Genomic DNA, 25,794 nt, shown 5'->3' with positions numbered 1-25,794 from the left:
CAAACTAGAGCTACTGTTTAATCTCTGGATAATATCCTTCCTGCAGCTGTTGTTGTTCTTCTCATCCCACTGATTCGTTTGGATTTGTGTCTCAAAGGAACTAACGTACCAAGGAAATTAAGAGAATGCGCTTAAAATGACAAAATCAAGTTATGTTTTCCCCAATGTGCTCTAGCTCTGTTCTTTTACCCGTGTTTGCTATTTGATGCAATACTTACTTATTTTGCCTATATTTTCCTGTCTTCTTATATGCATATTAGCAAGTATGTTATGGTATAGTAGGCTGTTATATCATGACAAGTTCTTGGAGTTCAATAAGTGGTCTTCTGTCCAATACCAATTACCACTATTTCCCTGAAACCAAAGTATGAACTTTGCTTTTGTCATGATCTGGCTCAAGACAGCTGCTTTTGAAGCAGTGCATCATCTGCTGTCACTCAGCAGAAAGTCTTTGTTGTTACTGACTCTAAGATACTATCTGATCTGGGAGGAAAGTGTGTGGAAGAAAGGGAATTCCATCATCCCAATTCAGAGAAATAGAGATGTGATGAATCTAAAATAGAGGTATCTACTGAAATAGGAAGGGGGTTTTGTGATCAAAAGTGCTGTTTCTTGCAAATAAAGGCTTCAACTGTAACATAATATTGAAGTGGTCAAGCAGCCTGTTTTGGTTCATAGCCTATATTGTTTACACAAATTTGAGTCTGCATTGACCTCTATCTCACATGTGAATTTCTTAGTGGAACTTTTTATCTTTAAAGTCTTAGATTGTAAAAAATTACATGCAAGAGCTTAGAAATTTTGGTAGCATATCAGAGAAGCTACTTATCTAATGTCCTTTAAGTTGTAGACTATCAAATTAATATGAAATTCACTTAACCAATGATATGAAATCGTGTAACAGGGAGAAGGTGATGCCTTCCTGATCCTGCCTGGTGCTGGTGTTTTATGTTTGGAATTGTGAGACTTGTTAGGTCTTGAAAATTATTTGCTGTAATAGATGTGAAAATATTTTCTTCTCTGGAAACTGAGATTTTTATTTTATTCTTGTTCTTTTGTTTCCTTTTATAACTTTCAGTGTTGATTTAACTTCTGCAGGCCGGTGACATACCAAGAATATCGAGAGCGCACACAAGAAACAGCTGCTCATGCCAGTGGATGGAACAAGGTACTAAATAAGTGTATTTCTCTTTGATAGCTCTTGAATCTATTTGATATCTGCAGTGGTTTTTACTAGGTACAGTTATGCTTCAGAGAGGAACAAGAGTGAAAAGAACCCACTTGTTTTTAGTATGAAATATTAATAATTTTTACTCTCAGAATGGTAGATGAGGACATAATACATAGTTTTTAGATCATTTAGCCAGAAGTTGTCTAATAGAAATATTAGGTCAATCTTCCTTCATTATAGTAAAAAGAAAATTTAAGAGTTGTTGTTTGACTTTTTTTTTTTTACAATAATTATTAAACATTTTTAAATTGCCAAGAGAGATTTATTCTTTTAGCAGTTTGATAATGAATTGTGACAGATGTTTTCATAGTATTTATCTACTGTTTCTTTGCTCCCACCCCAGGCTCAGAATACATGTAAAAAATTGTTAAACGTTGTGAAAATAAAAATTGATAATATCTTCACAACATTTAAATCATTCATGAAACCTAAGAATGGTGTCCGTACCCGATTCCAGGAGCAGTTATCTCAAATGTTATGAAGCTTCTTTTTAAAATAAAATGCTAATCTGTATATGAACAATCTTATGATAGTTTTAAGAACATAACCTCATAGTAGTTTTAATGTAGAATGAGTAGAATTACTGTTCTCAGATCCATCTTTCATTAATCATTCAAATTCATCATCTTAATTATTCTCTGATGTGTTCAATGGGCATCAGAAAAAAAATGAAAGAATGAAATAACTGTTTACAAATTTAATCTCAAATTGAGTGTTAAAATTTAGTCTTAAATTTAAAAGGCAATAAGAAATCTTTTTTCCTGCTTTACGTTTGGGTTTTTTTGGGTTTGGTGTTGGTTTTTTTTTCAGGTATAGTTTTCCTTAACTAGATTTCCTTGCTTACTTCAGAAACTGATCATCTAACCAAGGGTGTGGGCACAGTCAAAGCAGTTTATTAAACATTGCTTGACAAGTTATTGCCTATGACTGCAGCAATTATAATTGATGTGTGTGTGCTTTCAGTTTATCATCCTGTGATTCCCAGCATTTTAGTTTAAACAACCATAAATCTGATTATGAAGAAGGTAGCTTAAGGTAGCACATTTTACTTTTCAGTTAGTGAAAACTAAAACCGAGCATAAAACAGGTCATTGTGGCTCAGTTGGCAAGGGAGGAGGTGGATGGACCTTGTCAGTTGCCCACTGGGTCTCCATATGTTCTTGGTACACTCCTCTTGAAGACGTTGGGTAGATGGATCAGCCATATTTGGGGTTTTGTGATTCAGCCTTCATGGCTACTGCATTTGCGCAGCCCCTGTGGCTAGTGGATTTTCAGTTTGGGATTGAGAATATAATCCAGAAGATGCCTTTGTCATAATTTTTGCTTACCCATAACATTTGTTGCTACAAAAGTCATAGTCCACAAGCAAACCAGAATGGAAATTTTGTAGAATAATACAGCATCTGTTTATATTGTTCTTGTGGTAGCTTGATGCTTTAGGAATGCCTAGCAGTTCCTTTAATAATACTTGTTTTGAGGAGATGGAATACATTTATGTTGGTTTCATTTCCTTTTAAATTCCTGTGTTGTCTTAATCAGAATTGTATTTTATAACAGAAGAGATAAAGGTATCTTTCCTCCAACCTCAGCCTCGTTTAGTTTTCACTCTAAAGAAGAAGCTGTTAGAAAAATAATTTTAAAAAGTAGCTATAAATAGCCATAGTGCTGGGTCTAATTAGCAGGCATACAGCAGGAATGTGAGGCTGTGCTGGCCTCCAGTTTGTGAAAATCTGAAGGATGTGTATTTAAATTGACTCTGTAGGGAGAACTGAAGCTTACTCCCTTTTATGACTAATAAGAAAACATACAACTATCTGAGCTAGCTGAACAGAATATTAAATCGTTCCCAGTTTTATGCTCACAGACCTTGCATATCCTGTAGCTTCTTGGGTGGAGCAGAAATTGAAGATGCACAGTAGCTGTGGCAGATGTCAAAGGGTTACAAATATGGGAAAGCCTGTAAAGGAAAGGGGGAGTCTTTGCCCTGGGTTTGAAACAAGACTCTCATTAAAACAAAACCAAAACCACCTCAAACTTAGGGCAAAATATATTTCTGTAATAAAAAATTGAAATACTCCACTGTAGAGTTTTTATGCTTTTTGCTTAAAAATTGTATATTATATACATACTCCAAAAGACAATCCCACTGTTGTGCATCAGATAAGAGGATAAAAACTACTGGTATTGAGAGTCAATTGAACTGGTCGATAGGTTAGCAGTCATCTTAATGTGCCCTTTTGACTGATTAATGAACTCAAGGAATAATACAACAAAAATGTAAGAAATAATCTTGTAAAGAAAGATTAATTTTATGTTGAAACAGCCAAAAGATATACAGAAGTAGCAATTACTTTGGATATAGCTTCTTCAAAGCCTCTGAACTTTCCTTGTAATTTTTTTTTGTAATATTGTACTATGGGATTGCAATAGTATAGTTGACAGAAATCGTTCATTTACACAATGAGAAATCTTCTCATAGTAAATTTTGTTTGTGTTTTTTTTTTTTCTTTTTAATGATTCCATAGAAGTTTTCTCCTGCCAACTGTTTTCTGGCATGCTGTGCTTGATATTGTGTAAGTTTTTTTTCAGTTAAAATATAAATAGCCCCTAGCATTCCTTCCCAGGTGTACTGGTGGAGGGAATTGCAATTGCTTTGAATTGCTAAGGCTATGTTTTTACTTTGGTCTAGTTAAATCTCGTCACCATTCACATAACTACTCTTACATACAGAAAGCTGTTGTTAACCTTTATGGAAATAACTGTGAAGGTAATTTCTTTCATGAATTTTGGGATTTAGGGATAGTATCATGCAAATCTCTTTCGGTTCCTACTGGTCTCAAAGGCAGAAGCAGCATCAGTAATTTCAGCAGGAAGGGAAAACCAGGCTGTGTTTGTTGATCTATGTGGGACTGGGTATTAGAGTTAGAACTTGGTCCCTTGCTCCTGAGGCCTGCAGAGGCTTGCTAAATTTGGGAGGAGTGGATGAATTAGATATTTAGGTTGCCAAAGGAAGAAGGGAACAATCATGCTCAGTATGCCAACATTTGAGCTCCCTTCATTTCCTAAGCAGCCTTTTTTTTTGCCTTTGTTTCTCTTGCCTCCAGCTTAAAGTAAATGTCAAATATTTTGAGATCTCAGTGTTCGTGCTGTTGTAGAGCTATATGGGTGTGCCCAAAGCCTCTGAAAGATGACTTGCCTTGACAGCATGCTTTTTTTTTTGATCCAAAAAGACTGACGTTTCTTCTGACACCTCACCTCAGCCTGTTCCTCATCATTGTGCACTGTAAGCTTGTCCTTTTTCTGCCTCTGAGTTGAGATTCATTACAAGACACTCAAAAAACCCCAAGACTTTTAAAATTCAAACATCATGACATTTCTAGTTAAGTGACTACAGTGTTAACAGTTTGTCCCAGAAGAACAGTACTACAACCTGCCTGTCATAGTATTGGACTCTCTCAGTTGTTAATCAGCTGGAACATCTTAAATTTAGCAAATTACAGGCATTTTTAAGGTCTCATATGCTCTTAGTCGTCCATCTCAGTATGATTCCACCATGGATTTAGTACAATCTCAAACCCAGCCTCCTTTTCCTATTTGTCTTCCTCCAGCTTTGCATCCTAAGCTGTGATTTCTGGGAATAGTAACGGAGAATATTTATAGACTAGAAAATCAGGCTGAAGGAGGAGGGGACTAGGAAAGGAAGGAGGCATTTGGAGTTCAGTCTGAGCAGTAGTATTAACCTGCATCTACCTTGTGCAGCTGGGAAACAATGTTCTTATTTGCACAGTGAATATGTATGCAATGGAGGTGTCACGAACTAGGTGCAGTAAAACTTAAAAATATTTTTCTGTTCTATCATAATAGTGCTTTTTCAGATGCTAATTACTTCAGTTCATACCAGTTTCTTGAACTTGCAAAGTCCTTTGCCCAGAGGGTCACTTGCACGCTCTAGGAGGCTACAATTAGAGTTTAAAATTTCAACTGCATGTTGTTTAGGCAACAAAAACCATAATTTCAGAAGGAAGTGTCTAGAACTGTATAATACAGAGGAAGTGGCTTCACACAGTCTTGCATCTTTCAGAGCAATTCACATTTGGGTTAAGGCTGAGCATTCAGTTAAAGACCAACGATTTGGGAGGAGGAATGAGGGAGGGAATTCTGTATGTGTTAAATTTGGCACAGGAGGGAGAGTTTAACGTGGAGAGGGGGTTGCGTTTGTCATTTTAAACCTGTCTGTAATGTTGTGCTGCTGGAAGAGGTGGGTTTTTTTCTGTCCTGTCTGAAAGCCAAGTGTGAACTTTAAAAGAGGCTGTCTAGTGCAGTGTGTCTGTTCAAGAATGTGTATGAGCTTGCTGTTTAAATACAATTTGGATGCATATCCCTTCAAATTATAATGCTGCATCTTTCCACTTCTGGGGTAGCAAGTTCTGGACTTCTTCTGCTGCTTTACCTGAATCTTGTATTGGAAAAAAACAGGGCTTAAGAAAGCCCTGTGGTCCTGTTCTGTGAAACTCTCCAGATAGGCTGTGGTGTTTTGCTTATCAGATTAGAGTGCTTCTTTTTTATTGAATTGTATTGTGTTTCTGCCTTGTGTCTTCACAAAAATGAAGTGTATAGCCCCTGATATCTTTGGACTTGTAGATTCAGACTTTTTCTGTGGACCACATGAATTCTTCTGTTTTGCCTACACAGGAGCATCAATAACGCTTTCTGTATTTATTTGCAATTCTTATTTTTTGAAGGTCTTGGTACCCCTGGTTCTACTACAACAATTTCTGATGGAGTTAACCAGACGGGGCCAGGAACCACTGAGTGCACTTGTGAACTTTGGGGTGACATATCTAGAAGACTATTCTGCAGACTATATCATTCAACAAGGAGGATGGGTAAGAAGACAATGTTTAATTTTCATACTTTGTTCAAAGCTGATTTCTAAGTGTGATACTAGTCTTCATAGGAGTGGAAGGTAAGAGAGGTTGATAGAAGTAAGCAGATGAGAGCAGGAATGCCCCTCAAAAAAGCAAACAAAAAGCAGGAGGTCACAACCTTATAGTTGGAAAGAGATCTTGGGCTGTCATCTATTTCACCTCTCTGCCCCAAGGTAAACTAACTTTGACCCATTCATTTCTGATGTTGACATTAAAGACCTATGTGGTTGGACTCCACAATTTCCCCAGACAGTCTGTTCCAGCTCTTTGCATGTCTGGTTTGTTGGATTGCCCTTGGAATTGAAGAGGTCCTCAGATGTCAAATAACTACTAGTTTTCATACACTGTGTGTTAAGATGCTACTTTGTTGCGATATGGTGAACTTTTCTTTGTCTGTTCTTTGCTGTTAATATGCATACAGAATGGCATTTAGAAGCAAACACCTGTAACAAGAGATAGTGTGCCTGAGAGGCTCATCTTTTTAATATTATCTTCGCAGTCTGGTGACTGCTGGAAAATGGTACATGTTTCTTTTTTTTTCCCCTCTTACATTTCAGGGGGTTTTTTACCAGATAAGTAATTGAGGAGCACTTCATACAGAAGTGTCAGTAGGTGCTAATTTATTTTTATAATAAGCGATAAAATAGCTAATGCATACTGGATTTTACAGCTATATGGGAACATGGATAGAATGAGCAATCAAGATTTCCTTGTGCTGCATTTCCTTGTGGAAATCTTCAGTTCATGGTAACGAATGTTCCTGAGTCATGGCATGCTGAGAAAGTTTCATTTAAAAATACATCACAGAGGCAGCTCACAGCCTGTGAGCTGGGTCTTGAAGGTAGAACTGCGTTAAAGGAGGCTGAGTGTTAGATTTCTGGGTTTGGGAAGGATGCCAGACTTGAGTGGAATTAATCTGGGATTAGTCAAATGGCTCCAGCAAGTTGCTTCATTCTAAAAAGAAAAGCTGTTTAGGAAAACCCAGTGATTAAAAAGTGTTAGTAGGAAAAATCTCATTCAGACAGCTTCTCATATTTCATGACTTTACCTGATTTTTTCTTTAGGAGTAGTTTGCTCTAGAATTTCTGCACATCTGTACCTTCCTATAATTTCCCTTCCTGGATATCGGAGTTAATAGTTTTCAAAGCCTTCGGGAGGGATTGTTTGTCTTTAATGGGCAGAAACACTAACAGCATGCAGCCAAATGACCTTAGGTCATTTGAGAAATGCACTCGCATTTCAAAGTCTTTTCATCACAGAGAAGGTCCTTACTTGCAGTTTTAAGACAGAGGGATGTTAGTGCTATTTTGCTTTTCTGCCTTTTTTTTTTTCCCAACGTCAGAAAAGGCTGAGGTCTGTTCTCTAGCCCTGATTTGAGGCTTGCTATAAACATACTTAATACAGCGCAAAGCCTCTGCAAACAAGCAGCTTTCCAGCATGGCCTCCAAGGGAGGGGACTGTGCTTTGTGTTTGTGTGACTGTGCATGTATGTACAGATCTGGGTAGTCAGTGTTGAATGGGCTACGAGCTTGTCTGTATACATCCAGTCAGGCATAAAATCAGACTGACATAAGCGGTACAGCAAATAAGCCAGAGCTATTTTTGAAACAGCAGAAGAGGAAAGAGACAAGGTGATGAAAATCCTTTCCAGCCAAATTAATGGAGCTGCACTAACTCTTTGTGAGTCGCTCTGGGAATGGGATTGGGGACCCACTGAGTTTGTGGCTTTACTTGGAGGAAAGCAGTATATGGTTTTATTGTCTATTTTTTTTTCCTCTGTAATGAAAACGTAAATTTGTACTGAGTGACATGCTTCTTGGTCTCTTCTGAATTTGTGGGATGGTGTTCTGCAGATGGCAGTGCTGGGAGTGGGGTGTGCAGTGAGGGTCGGAGCGTGTGTGTGTGTGTGTTTCACGAGAGAGCTGCCTGACAGGCTGTTAGCCATCAGGCAAGTGGTTTGCATTTTTTAACGATAAGCATCTGCCACAAGAACTCTGTGTGCCAGATCAAGTTGTCAGTAATGTTTTGCTAGAGCCGTAAGGGCAATGTGTAAACCTGCAAGTCTCCAGTGAATTATGTTGCTGTGACAGTAAGAGGTTCGATTTTTGTGGTGTTCTGGAATGGTGTGCAGATAGATCTTTCCTACAGCTGTTAAGAGCTTACTTGAAACTAAGATACCAGAACAGCTTGTCTGTTTTTTCATGGGTCAGGAGCAGAGGAGAGCTTCACAGGAGCCAGCTTTTCAGGTGCAGACCTGAAAAATTCTGTAGGGTCTCCGGTTCTGTCTCATCCCTTGGTACCACATAATTTGGGACCATTCTTGATTTTTGGACTGAAGCCTACCTTTGCCAGGAGAGCATTAGCGAGTCAAAGGTAAGGAGTCAGCTGAGCCCTTCCTAGGCCCCACTGCAGATCTGTGGAGTCAGAATTTTACAGAGCTGTGTCATCCAGTGGGACCACTTGCTGTGTCATGCTGTGCAGCCACGATGTGGTGTGGCTGGAAGAGCTCCTGAGGTTCTGCATGTGTGCAAGACTTCAGGTTGTATTGTGGGTGTGGGAGGCTTGTGGCTCCAGGAAAGCATCTGGTTGAGGATGGTGGACAACAGTTAGCTAGAAGCAAAATTGCTAGCTCAAGGGAATAAAGGTTGGTAAATTGGATAGCTATGCTGTAGATTTCAAGAAATTGGCATGGCTTGTGAGGAATGGGAAATTTGGGATACTAGAGGCAGAGCCTCTGAGATGAGAAGTCGCTTTTTGATATTTCATCCCAGTCTTGCAGAGGTGTGGTGATGAGATGATGTGTTAAAACAATGTGTGTTCCCCTCCCATTCTCCCTTCAGGCACTACAATTGTAATTCAGCTAACTTTTCATGGTAGGGTGTGATTGGGGTGCAATGGTTGGTTGGGTGGTGGGAGAATGGCTGGCATATTTTTACACTAAAGTGCATCCAGTATTTTGATACTATGATTCTAGCCATTGTGTATATGCTGTTCCCCTTCCCCTTGGTCTGTTTTACTGCTTTAGGGTGAAAGTCTTCCAGGTAGGAATGTCTGCACTACACTGCATATTGTGGTTGGATGCAGCTAGCAACATAAACATGAATGAAGAGATGAAATGACTACTCCATCTAGTTTACAATCTTTTAAATTTGCAGGTAGATGCAAGCCGAGTTTGGAAGACTATAGGAAAGCAAGGAAACCTTGCTTTCTTCTGGGCAGCCTTCTCTCTTTCACTAATTTCAGTGACAGGCTTGTCTGCAGCTCTTACACTTACCCTGCTTGACTTAAGTTTTAGTATGATATCTCTTTTGGAGCAAAAAGCATGTTTGGTATTCCAGCTTCTCTAAATAGGCATGTGTGGAGACACACATTTCTTCTTTCTGACTGTTTTGAGCCCAAATGGTCACTGTAAGATCTTGTTCCTTTATCTTGAAACATAACCGCAAACCAATTCCCAGCCTGATTTAAGCAGTAGCTTCATTCCTCTTTCCCGAAAGCAACGTTACAGCTCAACAAACCGCCATGCAGCGTACATGTTCTACCCTCCCCTTTTCTCTTCTTCCCTCCCTTCTCCTCCTTTCCCCTCCCTTCCCTCCTTGTACCTCCCCTCCCGTTTTGCTCTGGCTTCTCCAGGGCTGAATGCTGCTGCATCAGAAGCAATTCTTGGTCTCCTGGAAAAGTGCACAGTAAGGCTATTCACTTGGTAAGGATGTTTTTCCTCTTCATTTCCCATCCCTCCTCCCAAATAACTGATTTCTTCTCAAGCTCTGCAGATCCTGTTTTCCATGGTTAGATTTCATCTATGTTGAAATAGTCTGGGAATGTCTATAAGGAGGAAAAAGTATAAGATTGCTCGGAAGCTAGCTGCTTTTTCTGTTTTCTCAGATTCACATTCATGTTACAAGCTCATCTGCTTTCTGTTTATTTGAAAGAGGTGAAATAAGTACATGCAATCGGTGTTTACTGGTATTCAGTTAATAACCTTTCTTCCCTCAGTAAGAGGCTGGTATTTGTATTTGTGACCCGTAGCTGAAATTCTCTGCCTTCCCAGGTTTCTTGTCTTAATGATGTTCAGATCTGGATTTGCATTTAACTAGTTATTTGCCCGTGTTGAAGAGAGTAAAAACTAAATTTGCTTGAAATATACTTAGTGTTTACAGTTTATCTTAGCCTTCAAAGAACTGTTCTCTGTTTCCAGTATTTTGTCTCGGGCTTTTCTGCCAGTTTTGACGTTTTCTTTGCTGCTGAATAATCTATATACTAGAGTCTGTTAACAATCCAGAGGAGAAAAAGAGTAAAGAGACACTTGTCATCCTGGGGAAGCCAGGCAGTCAGTTTGCGCTACTGGAGATTAAAATCTCCTCCTGCAGCAGTCCAGGTGTCTGCCTTGAGAATGACAATGCAGAAATAGAGGCACATGGTCCGCTGGAGGAGAGTTAAGTTTAATATGGTAGAGATGCAAGAAAGGGCAATCAGAGAAGCCCTAGAAAGGACTTTATGCTTTTATCATGGACTACAGCAGTGAAACATCCACTTTTATTTGTATGTAACTTCTTTGGTACAGTAGTAGATTTTTTTTATTTTTTAGGCACCGTGGCTGAAGGAGAAGGAACTTAAATGGTCAAGGAGCAACTAGATCTCCTTTCTTTTTTCCCTTCCAACAACTTCAAATCGGTCTGTCTGAAGCAGTGGTCTCTCAATAACTGAATTTACTTTAAACTGCTAACACTGAAACCTTAAAGGCGTTGCTTTGGTGCTGGCTCTCTGCAGGTACTAGAGGTGATGTTAGAGGGCAAGGGAGGGAATAGGATCATTTCTGCAGGCTGATCCAGCCAAATCATTCCTTGAAGGGGATTAGAGCAGTGGCTGCAATATCAGTGTGCTTTGATTTGGTTCACACAACTTGTTTTCCTTTTTTAATTTTATTTTTTCCTTAATAAAAAGTACGGTCCCATTTGTGGACTCTGCTCTGTTTTTCTTGGCTCCATTTATCCTGACAGTTTCACCAAGATGAATACTACAATAAATGCCCGAGAGCTTTTTGTTACTTTGGGCGTTTTGCTTTTTTAATGTACTGTTCTAGATCCGGGCGTTGCCAGCTGCCTCTTCTATAATCTGTTTCTCTGAAGGATTAGCAGGGTAGTGCTGTCAGGTCTGAAGAGGCATGGCACAGCGGGGCTGCGGACGGGGGCGCAGGGCAGATGGCAGTGAAGCTGTCCCGACCCCAGCAGCCCTCTGCGGGCACAGCCTTCGCCTACATAACTTCACCAGTACACGGCTGCTCCGCTGTTACGGCTAGAAATCATGTGACAAGCGCTTTCCAAGCTCTGGGGAAATCTGTTATTGCGGGAAATGGGCTTATTTCCCCAGGGGGAGATCTCTTGGGATCCCCAGACACAGACCACTTCGTCACTCCTTGCATTTTGTTTTTCAGACGCAAGATTCTAAGCGCAAATGCATTTGATGGGTTCCTAGGACTCATGTTGTGGCTACGACACTGTCGGTATGAGGGAAATAATGACTGAACCTCATTTCTCTCTGTCATAAGTTATGTTACCAGATAAAGCCAGTACTTGCACCTAAAAAACTTCGTAGCTGTGTTGCATGTTCTGACTTTTTTATCATGGTAGTGATTGCTCTCGTGGAACATTTGCATTCTGCCAGCATTTTCTCAAGGTGCACCTTGTCTTGGGGATTTTATGTGGGTGTGTTTAGTTTCAGGGGGGGAAAAAGAGCTCAGGCAACACAGATATTTTTCCTGCAAGGTGGTACTCTTCTCTGACTTCTATACAGAATTTTTGCTTTTACTGGACAAAACCAAGATCTGGGGTGTATGGGTGGCTTGCTGCACTGTATAGCTTTTCTGGGGGCTTTTTAGCGTCTTTGGAGATGAGTTTTGTATGAGTTGCCTATTTGCATCATTCCTGTTGTGAACAGACTTAACTGTAACCTGCCTGTTTATACTTCTTTAAGAACTGAATCAGAGAGACCAGTCAAGCTTTTCAGAACTAAACCAAACCCCAGAAGAATAACACACAGCATCCACAGCAATTAGACACAGTCGATTTGCCTGTGTCTGGTGAGCTTACAGGGCAGGGCTTTCACTGTCTTCTCTAAGATGCAGTGAAGGTTCTGTTGGACACCTTACTGGTGATCTCTTTCCATTCATTATCTAACAACGTGTCCTTTACAGATTCGGCGTGTGCTACTGTTCCCACTATTCGTATAGGAAAAAAAGTTACTTTTGAGACATTTGGAATTTTTATTTGAGTATCTGTTTCCACCAGAAGCAGCTTTACATAAATCAGGCTGGAAGTATTATACTGGTAAATAAGAATATTTGTTTTCTTATGTGTCCTTAAAGTTTTTGCTGTTAAGCAAAAATAACAACTATGGTTAGTATGTCAGCTTGTTTGTATACAATTAATAACAGACCTATTACAAAACTATGAAAAATAGCATAGTCATCATGAGAGTCAGTTTTCAAGTCTTTTTGCTGTCTTTAAATCATAATTGAAACTTGGCAGGAGTTTTTGAGTAGCAATTTCCTACTATATGTTAAAGGTTGGTAGTGTGTTGAATCCACTGCTGAAAGTGGTTTTCAGCAAAGTTCAGATTACTGACACTTAAGAGGACCACAGCTCGATCTAAACTGATGGGTTCTACTTATTGGAGGAACTTTCAGCTATTTTTTTCATTATTTTGTTACCAGTTTACAGTCGTTTATTGTGGCTCACCCTGTAGCATAACAGCTGTAACTGATCCTGAGGGCTAGTCTAACACATTTGTTAACAGTGCTTTCTGTCACTTGTCATAGTCTTGTGGAAAGTTTCTACCAAAGCCTATAGGTTGAGGACAGTGATTGACTTCTGGAGCTCCTTGTTGAGGTCTGCAAATGCCACCTTGACAGAATTGAGTTGGTTTTCTCTTCAAGACTGCATCACGTGCTGTGCTGCCAGGGCAGGAACACCTAGGTGAGGTTATCCTTGTGTTCTAGCCAAGAAGGGAACCCTCCAGTTCTCCTTCTCATCATAACTTGTGCCAACTTTTCCCTCAAGTGGCCGTGGTTGGGATCAGGAGTGGCTGGGTGCTGCACTGAGGGACTTACTCCTGCTTCTCTAGACATACATGACATGGTTCTGTAAGTATGCTGGATCAAGAAGAGCATTCTGTGTTTACAAGTCTCCCATCTCAAATTTGAAAAAGAGGAACTCTGATTTTTCTCGTCTGGAGCAGTAGACTATCTGTTTACAATAAAGAAAGCAGATAAAGGAATGCTTGCATGCATTCCTTATTTACCATTAAATCTAAAGAGTAGGGCTTATATAAGGCCTCGGGTTATTAAAAATCCTTCCACATGTTCTGTCCTGGCCTGAATTAATCTGTCTGTGGGAGCTTTGCTTCTGGGTCACATCTGTAGATGAATCGAGAGAATTGTCCTAAATGTCATTCAGTTTTTACTGCAGCTGCTTTAAAACAAACAAAACGACAACAAAAAAAACCAAAACAACAACAATAAAGCCACAAAAAACAACAAAACAAAGAAAACCACAGCCAAACAACTGAAAACCACACAACAAACAAAACCCACACAAACCCCGCAAAACAAACAAATGAAACCATAAACACCACAACAAAAAAGTGGAAACCTCAGCCGAATCAGCTCAAAATCCTGGCTTTATCCTCTTGACTTTCTGAATTAACTCTAAATTGAGCTCAAGAAATATTAATCATGTATTGTAAATAATGCCTGTTACTGTCTGGCTTTTCAATTAAAACTTCATAAGCTTTTAATGAAGAAGTAGTGCATTAACCCATTGGCACTTGGTGCGTTAGCTTTCCCCCAGGTTTCTCAACCTGGGGCGATTTGTCTCTTCAAGCTTGGAGAGTTTTGTCCCCAAGGCACTGACATGGAAGTTAAATTGTCTGTAAAGACAAAAAGGAGCCAGCCAGGCTTTGTAAGGCTCTGATTTATAGGGAGCCAGCAACTGATAACTCTTTTGAGGTCAGTGCAGTCTGCATGGGAAAAGGAACAATAAGATGCCTGAGTGTCTTAGACCCTCCCTTCTGCTGAAGGCAGGGTGGCTGTGTGGTGTTGAAACACATATTAATTAGGTATTTGAAACATTGAGGATTGCCCATGCTCCCTGTGTTACCATCCCTTCGTTTCCTTACCCTCTCCAAAGCAGTTTATCCTGCACGTGACCCTCAGCATATGCCCACCAGATCTTACCCGTATTCTGAGAGAAGCATTATCTCTACTGAACCTTCTCTAGCAAAGCATGTGGCCTTTAAAAAATGCCCTGATATGTGGGAATAACTAGAATAACTAATGCCTGATCCTTGTATGTCAATGTTGCCCCCACATCTGTTTGTTAACCTGCTGAGGATCTAGCATTACATCACACTGAGCTAAGATATTTTGCTGGGACTGGGCAGCTACCGGTCCACATAGCAGCTGTGGTGGTACTTTGTCTCTATTACTTGTTCATTTTTATCATGGTCAAATAGTATGTGGGTACACCTCTAAAGAACAACTTTTACTTTCCTTATGAGAGGAAAGGGACAAGTTAAGATTGGTGGATTGGGAACAGAGCAGAAGCAGAAGCTGAAGGAATATGTATTGAGGAGTATCAGGATGTCTTAAATCTCACCACAGTCCCTGTACCCGCTTGTCCCCACCGACTGTCGGTGGCTCTCCTCCCTGCCGTGAGCTGCTGAGTCACTGCTCAAAGGCACTTGGCTTTTGCCACTGCACAGCGTACGACTTCAGGGGAATATAGGCCGCCTTGAGTATGTCCCTAGTTGGTGCTTTTTTTAGTTCATTGTCCAAAAGAAGCTTGCTGCAATCACCAGCACTCACAAGCCCTTAGAAGTGTGGCTTTGGAATATTTTTTTATATGCTCGATGTTGAAGCAGTCACAGCAGCAAAGGTACACTGCCAAGTGGTATGTTAAGAGCTGTTACCAGGCGTGTGTGTTTCCCTGCTCTTTTTGCTAGTGTCAGATCACAGACATAGTCTGGTTTGTTGTGATGTGCTGCAGAAAGGAAATAAATTCATTCTGATTTGTGGAAGGGCAGAGCTGAGCAGAGAGGAGGGTGGGATAGAGGTTCATGAGACTGCAGGTTTTACCCCCACTTATTTTGTTGTTTAATTGCTGTTCTAAGTCTGTATCACCTGTGGAAGTAAAAAAATTGCTGTGATAGTATTAGCTTATATTACAGTGACAATATTTCCTACTGTTGCAGCCTCACCTGGAGCCCTGTGTGCAGTTCTGGGTGCCACAGGATAAAAAGGATATAAAGCTACTGGAAAGTGTCCAGAAGAGGGCTATGAAGTTGGTGAAGGGTGTGGAGAGGAAGCCGTATGAGGAGCGGCTAAAGTCACTGGGTTTGTTCAGCCTGGGGAAGAGGAGTCTGAGGGGAGACCTCATGGGGCTACAGCTTCCTCACAAGGGGAGGAGGAGGGGCAGGCGCTGAACTCTTCTCTTTAGTGACCAGTGACAGAACCCGAGGGAGTGTCAGGAAGATGTGCCAGGGGAGGTTTAGGTTGGACATTAGGAAAAGGTTCTTCCCCCAGAGGGTGGTGGACACTGGAACAGGCTCCCCAGGGAGGTGTCACAGCCCCAAGCCTGACAGTGTTCAGGAAGAGACTGGACAAGCCCTCAGACACATGGTGTGAACGGTGGGGTTGTCCTGCGCAGGGACAGGAGTTGAACTTGATGATCCTTGTGGGTCTCTTCCAACTCAGGACATTCTATGGTTCTGTGATACTTCATCAATATCCTGATGATGAAAGGAGCGAATGTACAATCTCAGTGTGTGAGCAGCAGGCTGCCTCTCCATCCTCAGCACAGGGTGGTGGAAGGTCACCACAGAGACTGACTCCCTGCTGTGCTGCTCTTGAGCATCTGCTGGAACAGCAGAGGTTGGCGCTGTGTGTGTGTGGAGTCCTGTCCTCATGTGTTGTGCTCAGTATTTGCCTACACTGCTCAGTATTTGATCTCTTTAGATCTGTTAACCTCTGCCTTAAGTTTCTTAGCTCTTTTCCATTGCCCTTTGCAATGCTGGTTGCTTCCTCCTGGGTCACAGAGCTCTGTTTTGTTTCAATGGCCTGAGCTGCATTTCCAAAAAAATTTAGTTCTTCTAGTGAAATGTGTCTTTCAAAAGGGTACTGGAGTCTTGAATTGTCAGTCACTGCTCACAGAGCAGAACTTGCTTTGTGTTTTTTGATGTGTGTGTTGTTAGAACATTTTCACAAATGTAATGCTTTATACATTTTTATTTCATTCTGAATCAAGACTTCATGGTGATGCTTAAGTGGTTAGTGAACAGCTTGGTCGCTTTTAATCCTTCCCCTGAGGAACTCTGTGCATCATTTCAGAGTTTCTGAACATGTTACCAAGCTGGATGATGTTTCCCACATCCAAGCAATTTAAAGGCATTTAGGAAGAAAAGTTCTTTTTGAAGTGTTCTATGAGATTCCTTTGCTCATGCACAAATATCTTCCAAAATTCCACAGACTGAGAAGATGAGATTTACATCCCACCCCTGACAAAATACATTACAAAATCTTACATTCCCAGTGCTGTCCTGTACTACAGCCTGCACCATTGCGTAGAAGTCTCCAGGAATGGGTCCATGAAATTTTGCAAAATGGCAAGGTGTTTTGGGGGACTGGAGAGAAGAACCTCACTCCCATACTCAACTCAGGCTCCACTGACCCTTTTTCACAAAGTTTATTGATATGGTAATGATTTCTACTGTAAAAGTGTTACTGCTGTATGTTGCACAGCTCTCTCAGGTGCCAGTTCCATGCTTTTGCCAGGGGTCCACTCCTGCTTCATTTGCTCTCGCTGCAGCCCCTGCCAGTGACCAGCAGTGTTTGTGCTGTCTCTCCTGTGCCTGCCAGCTTGCTTTGTGGGTTTTCAGTGTTGGTTTGTTGGGTTTTTTTTGTATGGGGGTGTGTGTGTTTGTGTGGAGATCCTGCTTCCTTCTAGGGAAGTGAGGAGTTGCAGTGTGTCTGGTGTCTCTGTGGGGAGTTTGCCTACTCAGAGTTAGAAACCATGGACTTGCAGGACCTGAACTCCTTACAGATTAGGAATTAAGTGATACTTGGGAATTACCAAAGATGAAATGCATTTTCCTTTCCTTCTGCTCCCTGAGCAGGCCACTGCTATCGATGTGGCTTTTTTGGCATCAGTGCGAGCAGGTGCAGCTGCTGGCCCTGCTCCATCCCTGCTCGCACTCGCAAACTGGGGTGGCTCAGTGGGCCAGGCTGGATGCTGATCAGGGTTCAGAACAACTCAGCAAAATAAAGAACGTGTTTGTTTTTAGCTTGGATCGGTTCCTGACACAGACAACTGTGTGGATCCATAAAAAGTTGTGAAACAGCTGAGGAGGTGACTTGCAATCATCGTTGGGAGTCTGGAGCAGAACCAACCCCCAAACTTGCAGGTGTTGGGAAGGGTTTAAAAAATAGGGGGACAACTGCTTGAAGTGCTTGAGGAGAACTATTGCATGTGGAAGGGAGAAGGAAGAAAGAGAACTAATAGGTATTAAAATTTTTTTCTTCATGTTATCATGGGACTGTACAGGAAAGCTTAGTGATTGAATGAGGAATTTGCACAGAAGGGACTCCTAGCACTGCAGTTCTTGACAAAATGTTCAAGTAATTTTCATGAAGAGCAAGAAAGTAATTGAATCTTTGTTAGTAGTTTCACAGACTTCTGTTGTATGGCATAACAAACCTGGGGTTCCTCTCTGCCCCTATCTCTTGTTTTTGTGTTCTTGGTATCACACCCATCTTAGGTTCTTTTCTGCACTTCATTTTTTTTCCTCTTTCCCCTTGAAGGAAGTCTCTTCTGTGTTATGTACTTAGCAGTCCATGCATGACTAGGATCAACAACTCTGTTCTTTCTGTAAGGAGGGAATCAGTATTTCACACCTGCAGTTTCTCCAGCTGGAGCCCACTGTCAAATTTTTAGGGTGCCTACAGTCTTTTCCTAGCTAAATAAAAACAAGCCCTGACAGCACCTTTGCATGTCTGTGCTCATTTTTTTGTTCTCTTGGAAAGTGAACTCATTGAAGAATAACTGAACTTGTTTGTTGTAAAATACTAGAACTACTGTAGATGCCAGCTTGTTGGTACGGAGAAGAAATAGAGGCTTCAGATAGCACTGGAAAAGTGATTAAATTAATGTAAGAGAAACACTCTTAGATGAAAACAGACAAGCAATATGGAGCACTTGCACAGAATGGAGGAGTTGTGTTCAGCTGGGCTCATGTACTTGCATTTGCTTTCTTCTTCAGTATGGTTTCAGACTTTGGTATCTTGTTCTCTGATTAATAATGCCCACACAGTATGTTTTGGTGATGTACTCAGTGATGCAGTGACGTCAGGGAAGGGAGGAGCTCCCAGCAGAGCTCTTACAAGTGGTTCTATTCTCTGGAAATGCCAGCTGGGTTTTCTAATCTCTTATTCCAAAATGTAGGTCAGGCAGCTGCTGCTCCTGCAGAGGCCCTCTCATCTTTCTTCCAGCCCCACCAAGTTTCCAGTGTCTTGTTCCTTCCTGTACTGGGGAGGTAATGCAGAAGCCATCGCTCACATGTCATGTCCTCCTTTTCCTTCGTAGGGAACAGTCTTTACATTGGAATCTGAAGAGGAGGAGTACCCTGGGCTGATCGCAGAGGACAGTAATGACATCTACATCCTGACCAGCGACAACTCGGGACAGGTGAGCCCCCCAGAGTCCCCCACGGTGACCACGTCGTGGCAGTCGGAGAGCCTGCCTGTCTCCCTGTCAGCGAGCCAGAGCTGGCACACGGAGAGCCTGCCTGTCTCCCTGGGACCTGAGTCCTGGCAGCAAGTGGCCATGGATCCTGAAGAAGTCAAAAGCCTGGACAGCAACGGAGTGGGTGAAGAAAGGAGTGAGAACAACTCTTCCAACTCGGATATTGTTCACGTGGAGAAGGAAGAGATACCGGAGGGGATTGAGGAAGCAGCAGTGTCAGCTGTCACTGCAGAGACCGTGCAAGCAGCGTTTCCAGAAACCCCTGTGTCTTTACAGGAAGCAAAACCTCAAGCTGAAATTGCTTCTGTTGAAAAAGCACATCCCTCTGCACTTCTTCATACAGAACAGGAGGAAAAGGGAAAAGTGGCTGAAGAGCTTGTTGAACCTGAAATCCCCGTATTAAGTAAACCTGTCCCAAAGTTAGCCCCATCAGAAGAAAAGGCTGCACCAGAACCTGAGAAAATACTGCTTCTAGGGGAAAAAAAAGTGGGGAAAGAGGGCCGTTTGGAAGAAATAGAAGAGAAATCCTCTGCTGCAGAGCAGAAGCCTATCTTATTGCCAGAGGGGAAATCTATATTGCTGTACGGTGGGGCTGCTGCGGTAGCTATATTAGCTGTAGCAGTCGGAGTAGCGCTGGCGCTTAGAAAAAAGTAACGGAGGAGGAGGTGGGAGGAAGAAGAGAGCAGGATCCCATTTTTGTAGTTGTGTTACCTAAAGGTTGAGCTGCCTGCTGTTTAATTGGACATTTGAGTAACTTAATGGTGATGGGGTGAGGTTGTTCAAGAAGCCTCCAGCTGTGGACAATCATGTTTTTAGTAGAACTGGGGTGGGGACTGGTTTTTCGTGATTAAAGTACAGGGGTATTTTTAAAAAAATAATAATAAATTCTGCAAATTTAAGAACTTAAGTGCAGGTGCTGAAGAAAGGGGTGCTTGTACTCTAGGAACTGGAATGGAGAATCCCCAGGGGAAGGGGAGAGCCAGCTGCTGCCAGCCCCTGGAGTTTTTGGCATCTCCGACTGACCACCGTTGCAGCTGTGCTGTCTTGTCACTCCCCGTCGTGCCCCCGAGCCCTCCCTAACAAACAGTCCTGTAGCGAGAGGCTGGTCTCCCTTTTGTCCCAGCTTCCTCTCAGGTACAGCACTGCTCCTCCTAACCTCGCAGGTTCCTCCGAAGCCCCAGTGGGGGAGAGAATATTCTTAACCTCTTTGCTCACACTGGTTTTGGCCCCTAATATTTAACTGGAGCCCCATCCTGTAACGATGCTGCCTCTCTGTAGCTGTGCTATCTCTGAGCATCCCAGTGTTCCTGGGCAAAGAGGAGCAGGACGGCGCTTCGGCTGCCCAGGAGGGTGGGAGGGACCCTGCTGTTTGCTGGTTTGAGAATCCATTTGCTCCACTCCTGCCCAGCCTGCTTTCCTGCCACCTTTGAGGTACCAAAAACCATGCTGGACACTGTGCCATTCTGATCAGTACTCGTGACACCAGGGTAGATTCAGCAAAGATACGGCAAAACTAGGTGGAAGTGGGGCTGATGCCTCCTGTGCAATTCAAAGGTTAAGCGCTTGCTGTCCTGTATCACGCTGCAGCCTCTATTGTCTTTCCCAGGTTAAGCACAGAATATATTTGGTCCTAACTTGGTCTTGGCTGTGACAGAATCCCAGTTACATAAAGCAATGGATTCTAGTAACTGAGCAAAGCAGCATTAAACATCTCCTCTGTCTGCCTGTTCATGACCTGACGCGGAGTGTTGTTCAGTGCCATTTCTTTTGTGACTATGGATCTGCAATTAACTAAACTTAGAGGTTCATAAATGATGAGAAAGTTACTTGGGCAAAAAGTAAATCCCTCTTCCTGCAGTCACGACGCTTCAAATGTGTGTGAAGAGAAACCTCCTGAGTATTGCCATATGTGTTAGCTCCATCAGATCCAACCACAAGTGTTCCTCTTCCAGTGCGCGCTTCTGTGTCCTTGTCCCTGCGGCAGCAATGAGGGCAAGACGCAAAACTACTGAGGCATCTCTGAGGGTTCGTGCTGACACCAAGGCTTAGACCAGGTGGAGGTAGGTGAGAGGGAACTCGGGAAAATGTAAAAATTGAAATGTGGGCTTACAGGAAGCTTACTCTTCGTGAAGCACAAAGACAAGGTACTTTATTTCTAAATAACCTTATGTGGAGTATGTCTCCTAATGAGCCTGGTTTTTTAAGTGATATGAGAACCAAGAGATTTTAGCACATTCTCTATTTTATGATACTCTTGCTACATTTTTCTATCCCACCCATATCACACGATGCTGGGAAGTCACTAAGAACCTGGCAGATTCTGAGGATTTTTGTTTGTTTAAGCTTTTTGAGAGTAGATTTTTTAGAAAACAACTTGGATTTTGAACTCTGTGTGTGAAGTTGAATACTGAGAGGAAGGATTGTCATGTATGTAGTGCTGCTGTGGACTGAACTCAGGAGCTCTGGACTTCACTTTTGATCATCGATTGTTCTTTTTCTGTATATGAAAGGTAGCAGGTTGGCCTTAACAGAAAAAGACACCCTTTATCATGTTACAAAATGGAATTGACTCTTTTTTTTTTTGCCATTTTCTGGTGCCCTGCTGGTCCTCTCATTGCTGTGCTGTGTGCCCAGAACATGTCTCTGGGACCTCCTCACACTATGGTCTCTCTGGTGTCTGCCTTCCTACCACCATGGTTCCCTCTCCTGGCACCTCACAGGAGCTTCCCTCACGTGGAGAAGTGTCTTTATGCTCCTTTTGTCGCAAATGTGCAGCTCTTCTTCATTTCATGTGTCAGAACAGTATTTTATTGACAAGTGATATGGTCTGTGAGGGTACCTGGTTGTTCCTGTGTGACAAGGGCTGCTTTTCTGCCCAGTAAGATCCCCCAGCTGTAACAATGCAGCAGGTTACACAGAAGTACCCATGTGCACTCTGAAGCTGAGATGGATTTTTTTTTTTTTTTTTTTGATATTCTGGCTAACTTGTGCACAAATAGGGGCAGGGGAGGAGGACAGCTGTGGGGTTTTTTTAGCTCTTCTCCACATGTGGTTGTGTCAGTAGCGCAGGAGATGGGTACAGGATAGACAAGAATAAATCCAAGCTGGCTGGGGACCAAGTCCCTGGCTTGGCACAAGGAGCCCTGTGGGGCATTGACTAAGAAGTATGTTCTTCCACACGCAGCGGTGAGAAGGTGGCAGCAGTAGTAAGGAAAACAAATTACTTTGTTTCGTTAAGTATTTTCATGGTGGAGTGGAAGCCTTGTGTTTGGTGTTGCTACATTTAATGGAGCATCAGCTGCACCATGTGTTTTGGTTGCTTGATCCCTTTATATTAGTCTCATTTGAGGGTCTTATAGATTTGACAAGTCCGCAAGAATTTGTACCCTCTTCTCCTCCACCCCACTGATCACGCATTTAGAAAATGTACCGTATGTGTCTCTTTCCTCTGGGAACACTCCATTAGCTAAAAAGGTCAGTTATGGGCTTGAATTCTGCAATTTGAAGTCCAGTGGTGAGAGCTGGGACAGGTCCTGTGGACGTCACCAAAGGGTGGGTCAGCTCAGATGACAGTGTTTTTACAGACTTGAGTGCCAGGCTGCTTGCTCTATTATAGGTGTGAATTAGAAAATGGAAGGGTGTTTTTTACCTATATCTTCAAGTATATTAAAAGTAATCGTAACTTCAGGGTCTGATTACCCCAACCTGTGTGATGTAACCTCTCTTTAGTGGATGTCTTGCAGCTGGCAGAGGAAAGGTGGTAGCTATATATATTTACAAAAGGGCATATAGAATTACTCTCACTTGTGTTGCTTATCCCCTTCCCAAAAGTGCCTCAATATCTGTCCTCGAGTGGCCTGTACCTTAATAAAATATCTACCTTAGACCCAAACTTTCTTCACTTTATCCTTGTCTACAGCACACCCTAAAGCTGAGATACTAAAACAGCAGAGGATCGGATCTACAAAAAAGGGTTAAATACTTAAAGAACCGCAGTGGGTAGCATGCTAAATCAGGAGCTGTCACGGAAGAGGCTTTCAAGATAAGGTGCAACTTAAATTTCAGTTGTGCTTAACTCTAGGCTGTGCTCACTGGGGTGTTGTGGCTAGGGGCTGGGCAAGGGTTTTCTTCAGCAAATGGTCCTGGAACTGCAAGAGGCTGAAAGCAAAGACTGAAACCCAGAATCCCTCTGTTGCACAGACACAGAGCTCTGTCACTGCCTCTTGCAGCAGCAGGCTGTGCAAGAGCCTGGTCTCTTTCCTCCTGAGTCCCCCAAACGTCACAAGATCCAGGCTGGGGAGCTGTAGTGGGCACAGCAGGGCCGAGCTGCCCAGCTAGGGTAAAATCAGAATATTACTGGGCACACACAGAGAAGCAGCTTGAAAAACTTCAGGTTTTGGTTCTCATTGGCCTGGGTGGATGCTGAGTAGGGGGTTCTTGAAGGGATAATTTGGCTGATGAAAAATGTTGAAAAGAACTTAGATCTACAATACTTGATCTGGCACAATGAAACAAGCTAGTGCCAAGAAAGCAAAACTTCTGCAGCCTTCTGTCCATTCAGTCATGCTGCTGCCTGCTCCAGGTACTGACCGGTCTGACCAGAAGCTCCCAGCGTGGAGCCAGGCGAAGCAGCGTGTGTTCTCTGTCTAGTATTGCACCCAGTTCTACACACCAGTTTAACTTCTGGCTGGAGGTGAAGTGCCTGTTCCTGTGGTGTTTGCAGTTTGTTGTTTCTTTCCTAACCTGCCTTCTGGAGAGCACATGGACTACTCCAAGAATCCATCCTTGCTGTTTGTGAGGGCTTTTCATCCTGGTTGCAGGAGGGCTGTGCTGAGGCACCTGCAGCTCGAGGGCCAGGTGGCAGCTGTAGAGCTGAGTGCTCCTGCACATGGCAAGTTCTGGTGCCAGAATAGTTTCCTTCCTTTTCCCATTGCTCTGATCACAGCTAGGCTAACGCTTTGGACTGTATTTTTACACTAATTAATGCTTTCTAATGGTCACAAATGAGAAATTTCATTAGTACTAAACAAGTGAGGTTCTGAAGTTTTTTTCATTGTAATGATTGTAGTAGACAAAATAATCTGAGGTCATAAACCTCCGCTACACTTTATTTCACCTACAGTGCTATGGCAGCACTAGCAAAGTCCTAGTAACTTAGATCTTGTGATTCTGGCATAAAAAAATTACAAGTGTTTCTGGCAGCATAGGCTCTCATTCACTGAACCAGAGCAAGTTCATGCTATGGAATTTGAGAGTGTAATTACTAGGTTATTTTGCTGTGAAGTGTGGGAGGGGATATGTGTGGAGGGGCAAACACAGCCCCAGCTGCCATGCCTAGGTGGAGCCCACATCTGCAGTAGAATGTGTCCTTCCAGGCATGAAACGTACTGAAGGTCAACTCATCTATCTGTATGTAGCCCAACAGGAGCAGACACATACAACAGGGCTAGTGTTGACTCTAGTAGGTTACACAGCAGGAGAAGGTTTCCCAGTGAAACCTGAAGGGGTGAAGCACATTAGCTCCCCTCCCTAATGAAGGGAGAAGCTGTGCAGGACTTTAATTTGGCTTGGTCAGCTTCATTTCAGCACTGGGAAGGTTACAAGAACAGTACTGCTTTGACTCCATGTATGTTTCCATGCTTCAAAGTGCAAGCTCTGTGTTGCCATTAAAAAAAAAAAAAGGGGATGGGGGGGTTTACAAGATTTAAGCCACTGGTAGAGCTGGCTCTCAGGCCCCTGCAGTGCAGGGACAGCAGGGCTAACACTAGGCACAGATATTCATTCATTTTGTATCTCCTGAAGCAAACTCCTGCCTGTTGTACTTGGCTGAGGAAGAAGTGCACCCACTTGGAAGGGGTCAGCTCTAGTGTTACCAATACATCACAAAGCCACTCAGATCCACCTCCTTAAGTTCAATAACCTTATCACTTTTCAAGCTGACCCCCTCTCAGTCTCTTAGGTAGGCTGAGTTGCTTCCTCCCAGCTAGAGGGCTGTGGTTATGCTGGAGAAGTGGGGGAGCTACAGTTGGCTTCCAGTGGAAGCTGCTTTTGGTCTCCCTGCAGCATCTGCAGGAGAGGGAAAGAACACTGCTGATTTGGACAGGACAAGCTGCAGGGGATGCATCTTACTGCTACACCTTTAGGGGATTTCCCCCCATTTTTAACCTAGGTTATAAGCTTTTCTTCAAGTGTAAAGCAGAAACCTACTCAGACCAGAAAAATGCCATTTCATTTGTTAAGTAGCAAAGACTAATGGGACTGAGCGAAGCATGCATGTTAGGGGATATCTTCTACTAGGCTTCTGGGTGTAAGCAGATGAAGGACTTGCAGGGATTTTGGATTCTGTTCTCAAGAGCCCTGCCTGGGGGAAGAGACCCTGACTGGTCCTCAAGTCACCCATTATCCAAGGAACTCGTCATTGTTCCTTTGAATATGCAAGTGCAGCCATCTTGGGGAAAACTGTCTGAAGCTTCTTGTGCCATTTGGTTAATAAAAGTGTTTCCACCTTAAAAAAAAAAAAGTTATTTCCAACTTCATTGTTCCATATTCAGTTGAAGTGATGGGGTATGTACATTTTTTCCCTCTGCTAATAGGTCATTGCTGTAAGACCATGCCCCCAGGTTGCACTTTAATAAATGGTACAGTTTCTAAAAGCAATGTGTAGACTACTTCTGTGCTTCTCCCTCCCACCCCCTCAGTGCAGACCCAAAAAAAAAAAAGTGGTTTTACATGAGCAAGATTTGCTTATGTTTATCCCTATTGCTGCTGCATCATAAGCAGCAGTGAATTAAAGGAATGCCATAAGAACTTGCACCAAAAAAACTGATAACACAACAACAAA

General features: G+C 42.5%; 1 protein-coding gene across 1 annotated transcript in view; it reads left to right on the top strand.

Moving 5' to 3' along the window:
• The window catches only part of BCL2L13 (BCL2 like 13), a 44,268-nt gene extending 18,678 nt beyond the window's left edge, over nucleotides 1–25,590 (top strand). The window contains exons 5-7 of the mRNA XM_065634490.1: nucleotides 1,099–1,168; nucleotides 5,974–6,117; nucleotides 18,795–25,590. Of these exons, the coding sequence (XP_065490562.1) occupies nucleotides 1,099–1,168; nucleotides 5,974–6,117; nucleotides 18,795–19,607 (1,027 nt within the window). The 3' untranslated portion in view covers nucleotides 19,608–25,590. The remainder of the gene's footprint in view (nucleotides 1–1,098; nucleotides 1,169–5,973; nucleotides 6,118–18,794) is intronic.
• Nucleotides 25,591–25,794: the final 204 nt, after the last annotated feature.

This window comes from Caloenas nicobarica, chromosome 1, assembly GCF_036013445.1.
Source record: "Caloenas nicobarica isolate bCalNic1 chromosome 1, bCalNic1.hap1, whole genome shotgun sequence".
NCBI classification, from domain to species: Eukaryota; Metazoa; Chordata; class Aves; order Columbiformes; family Columbidae; genus Caloenas; species Caloenas nicobarica.
Note: the sequence above shows the minus strand (reverse complement) of the source record. Positions and strands in the feature narration are given on the sequence as shown.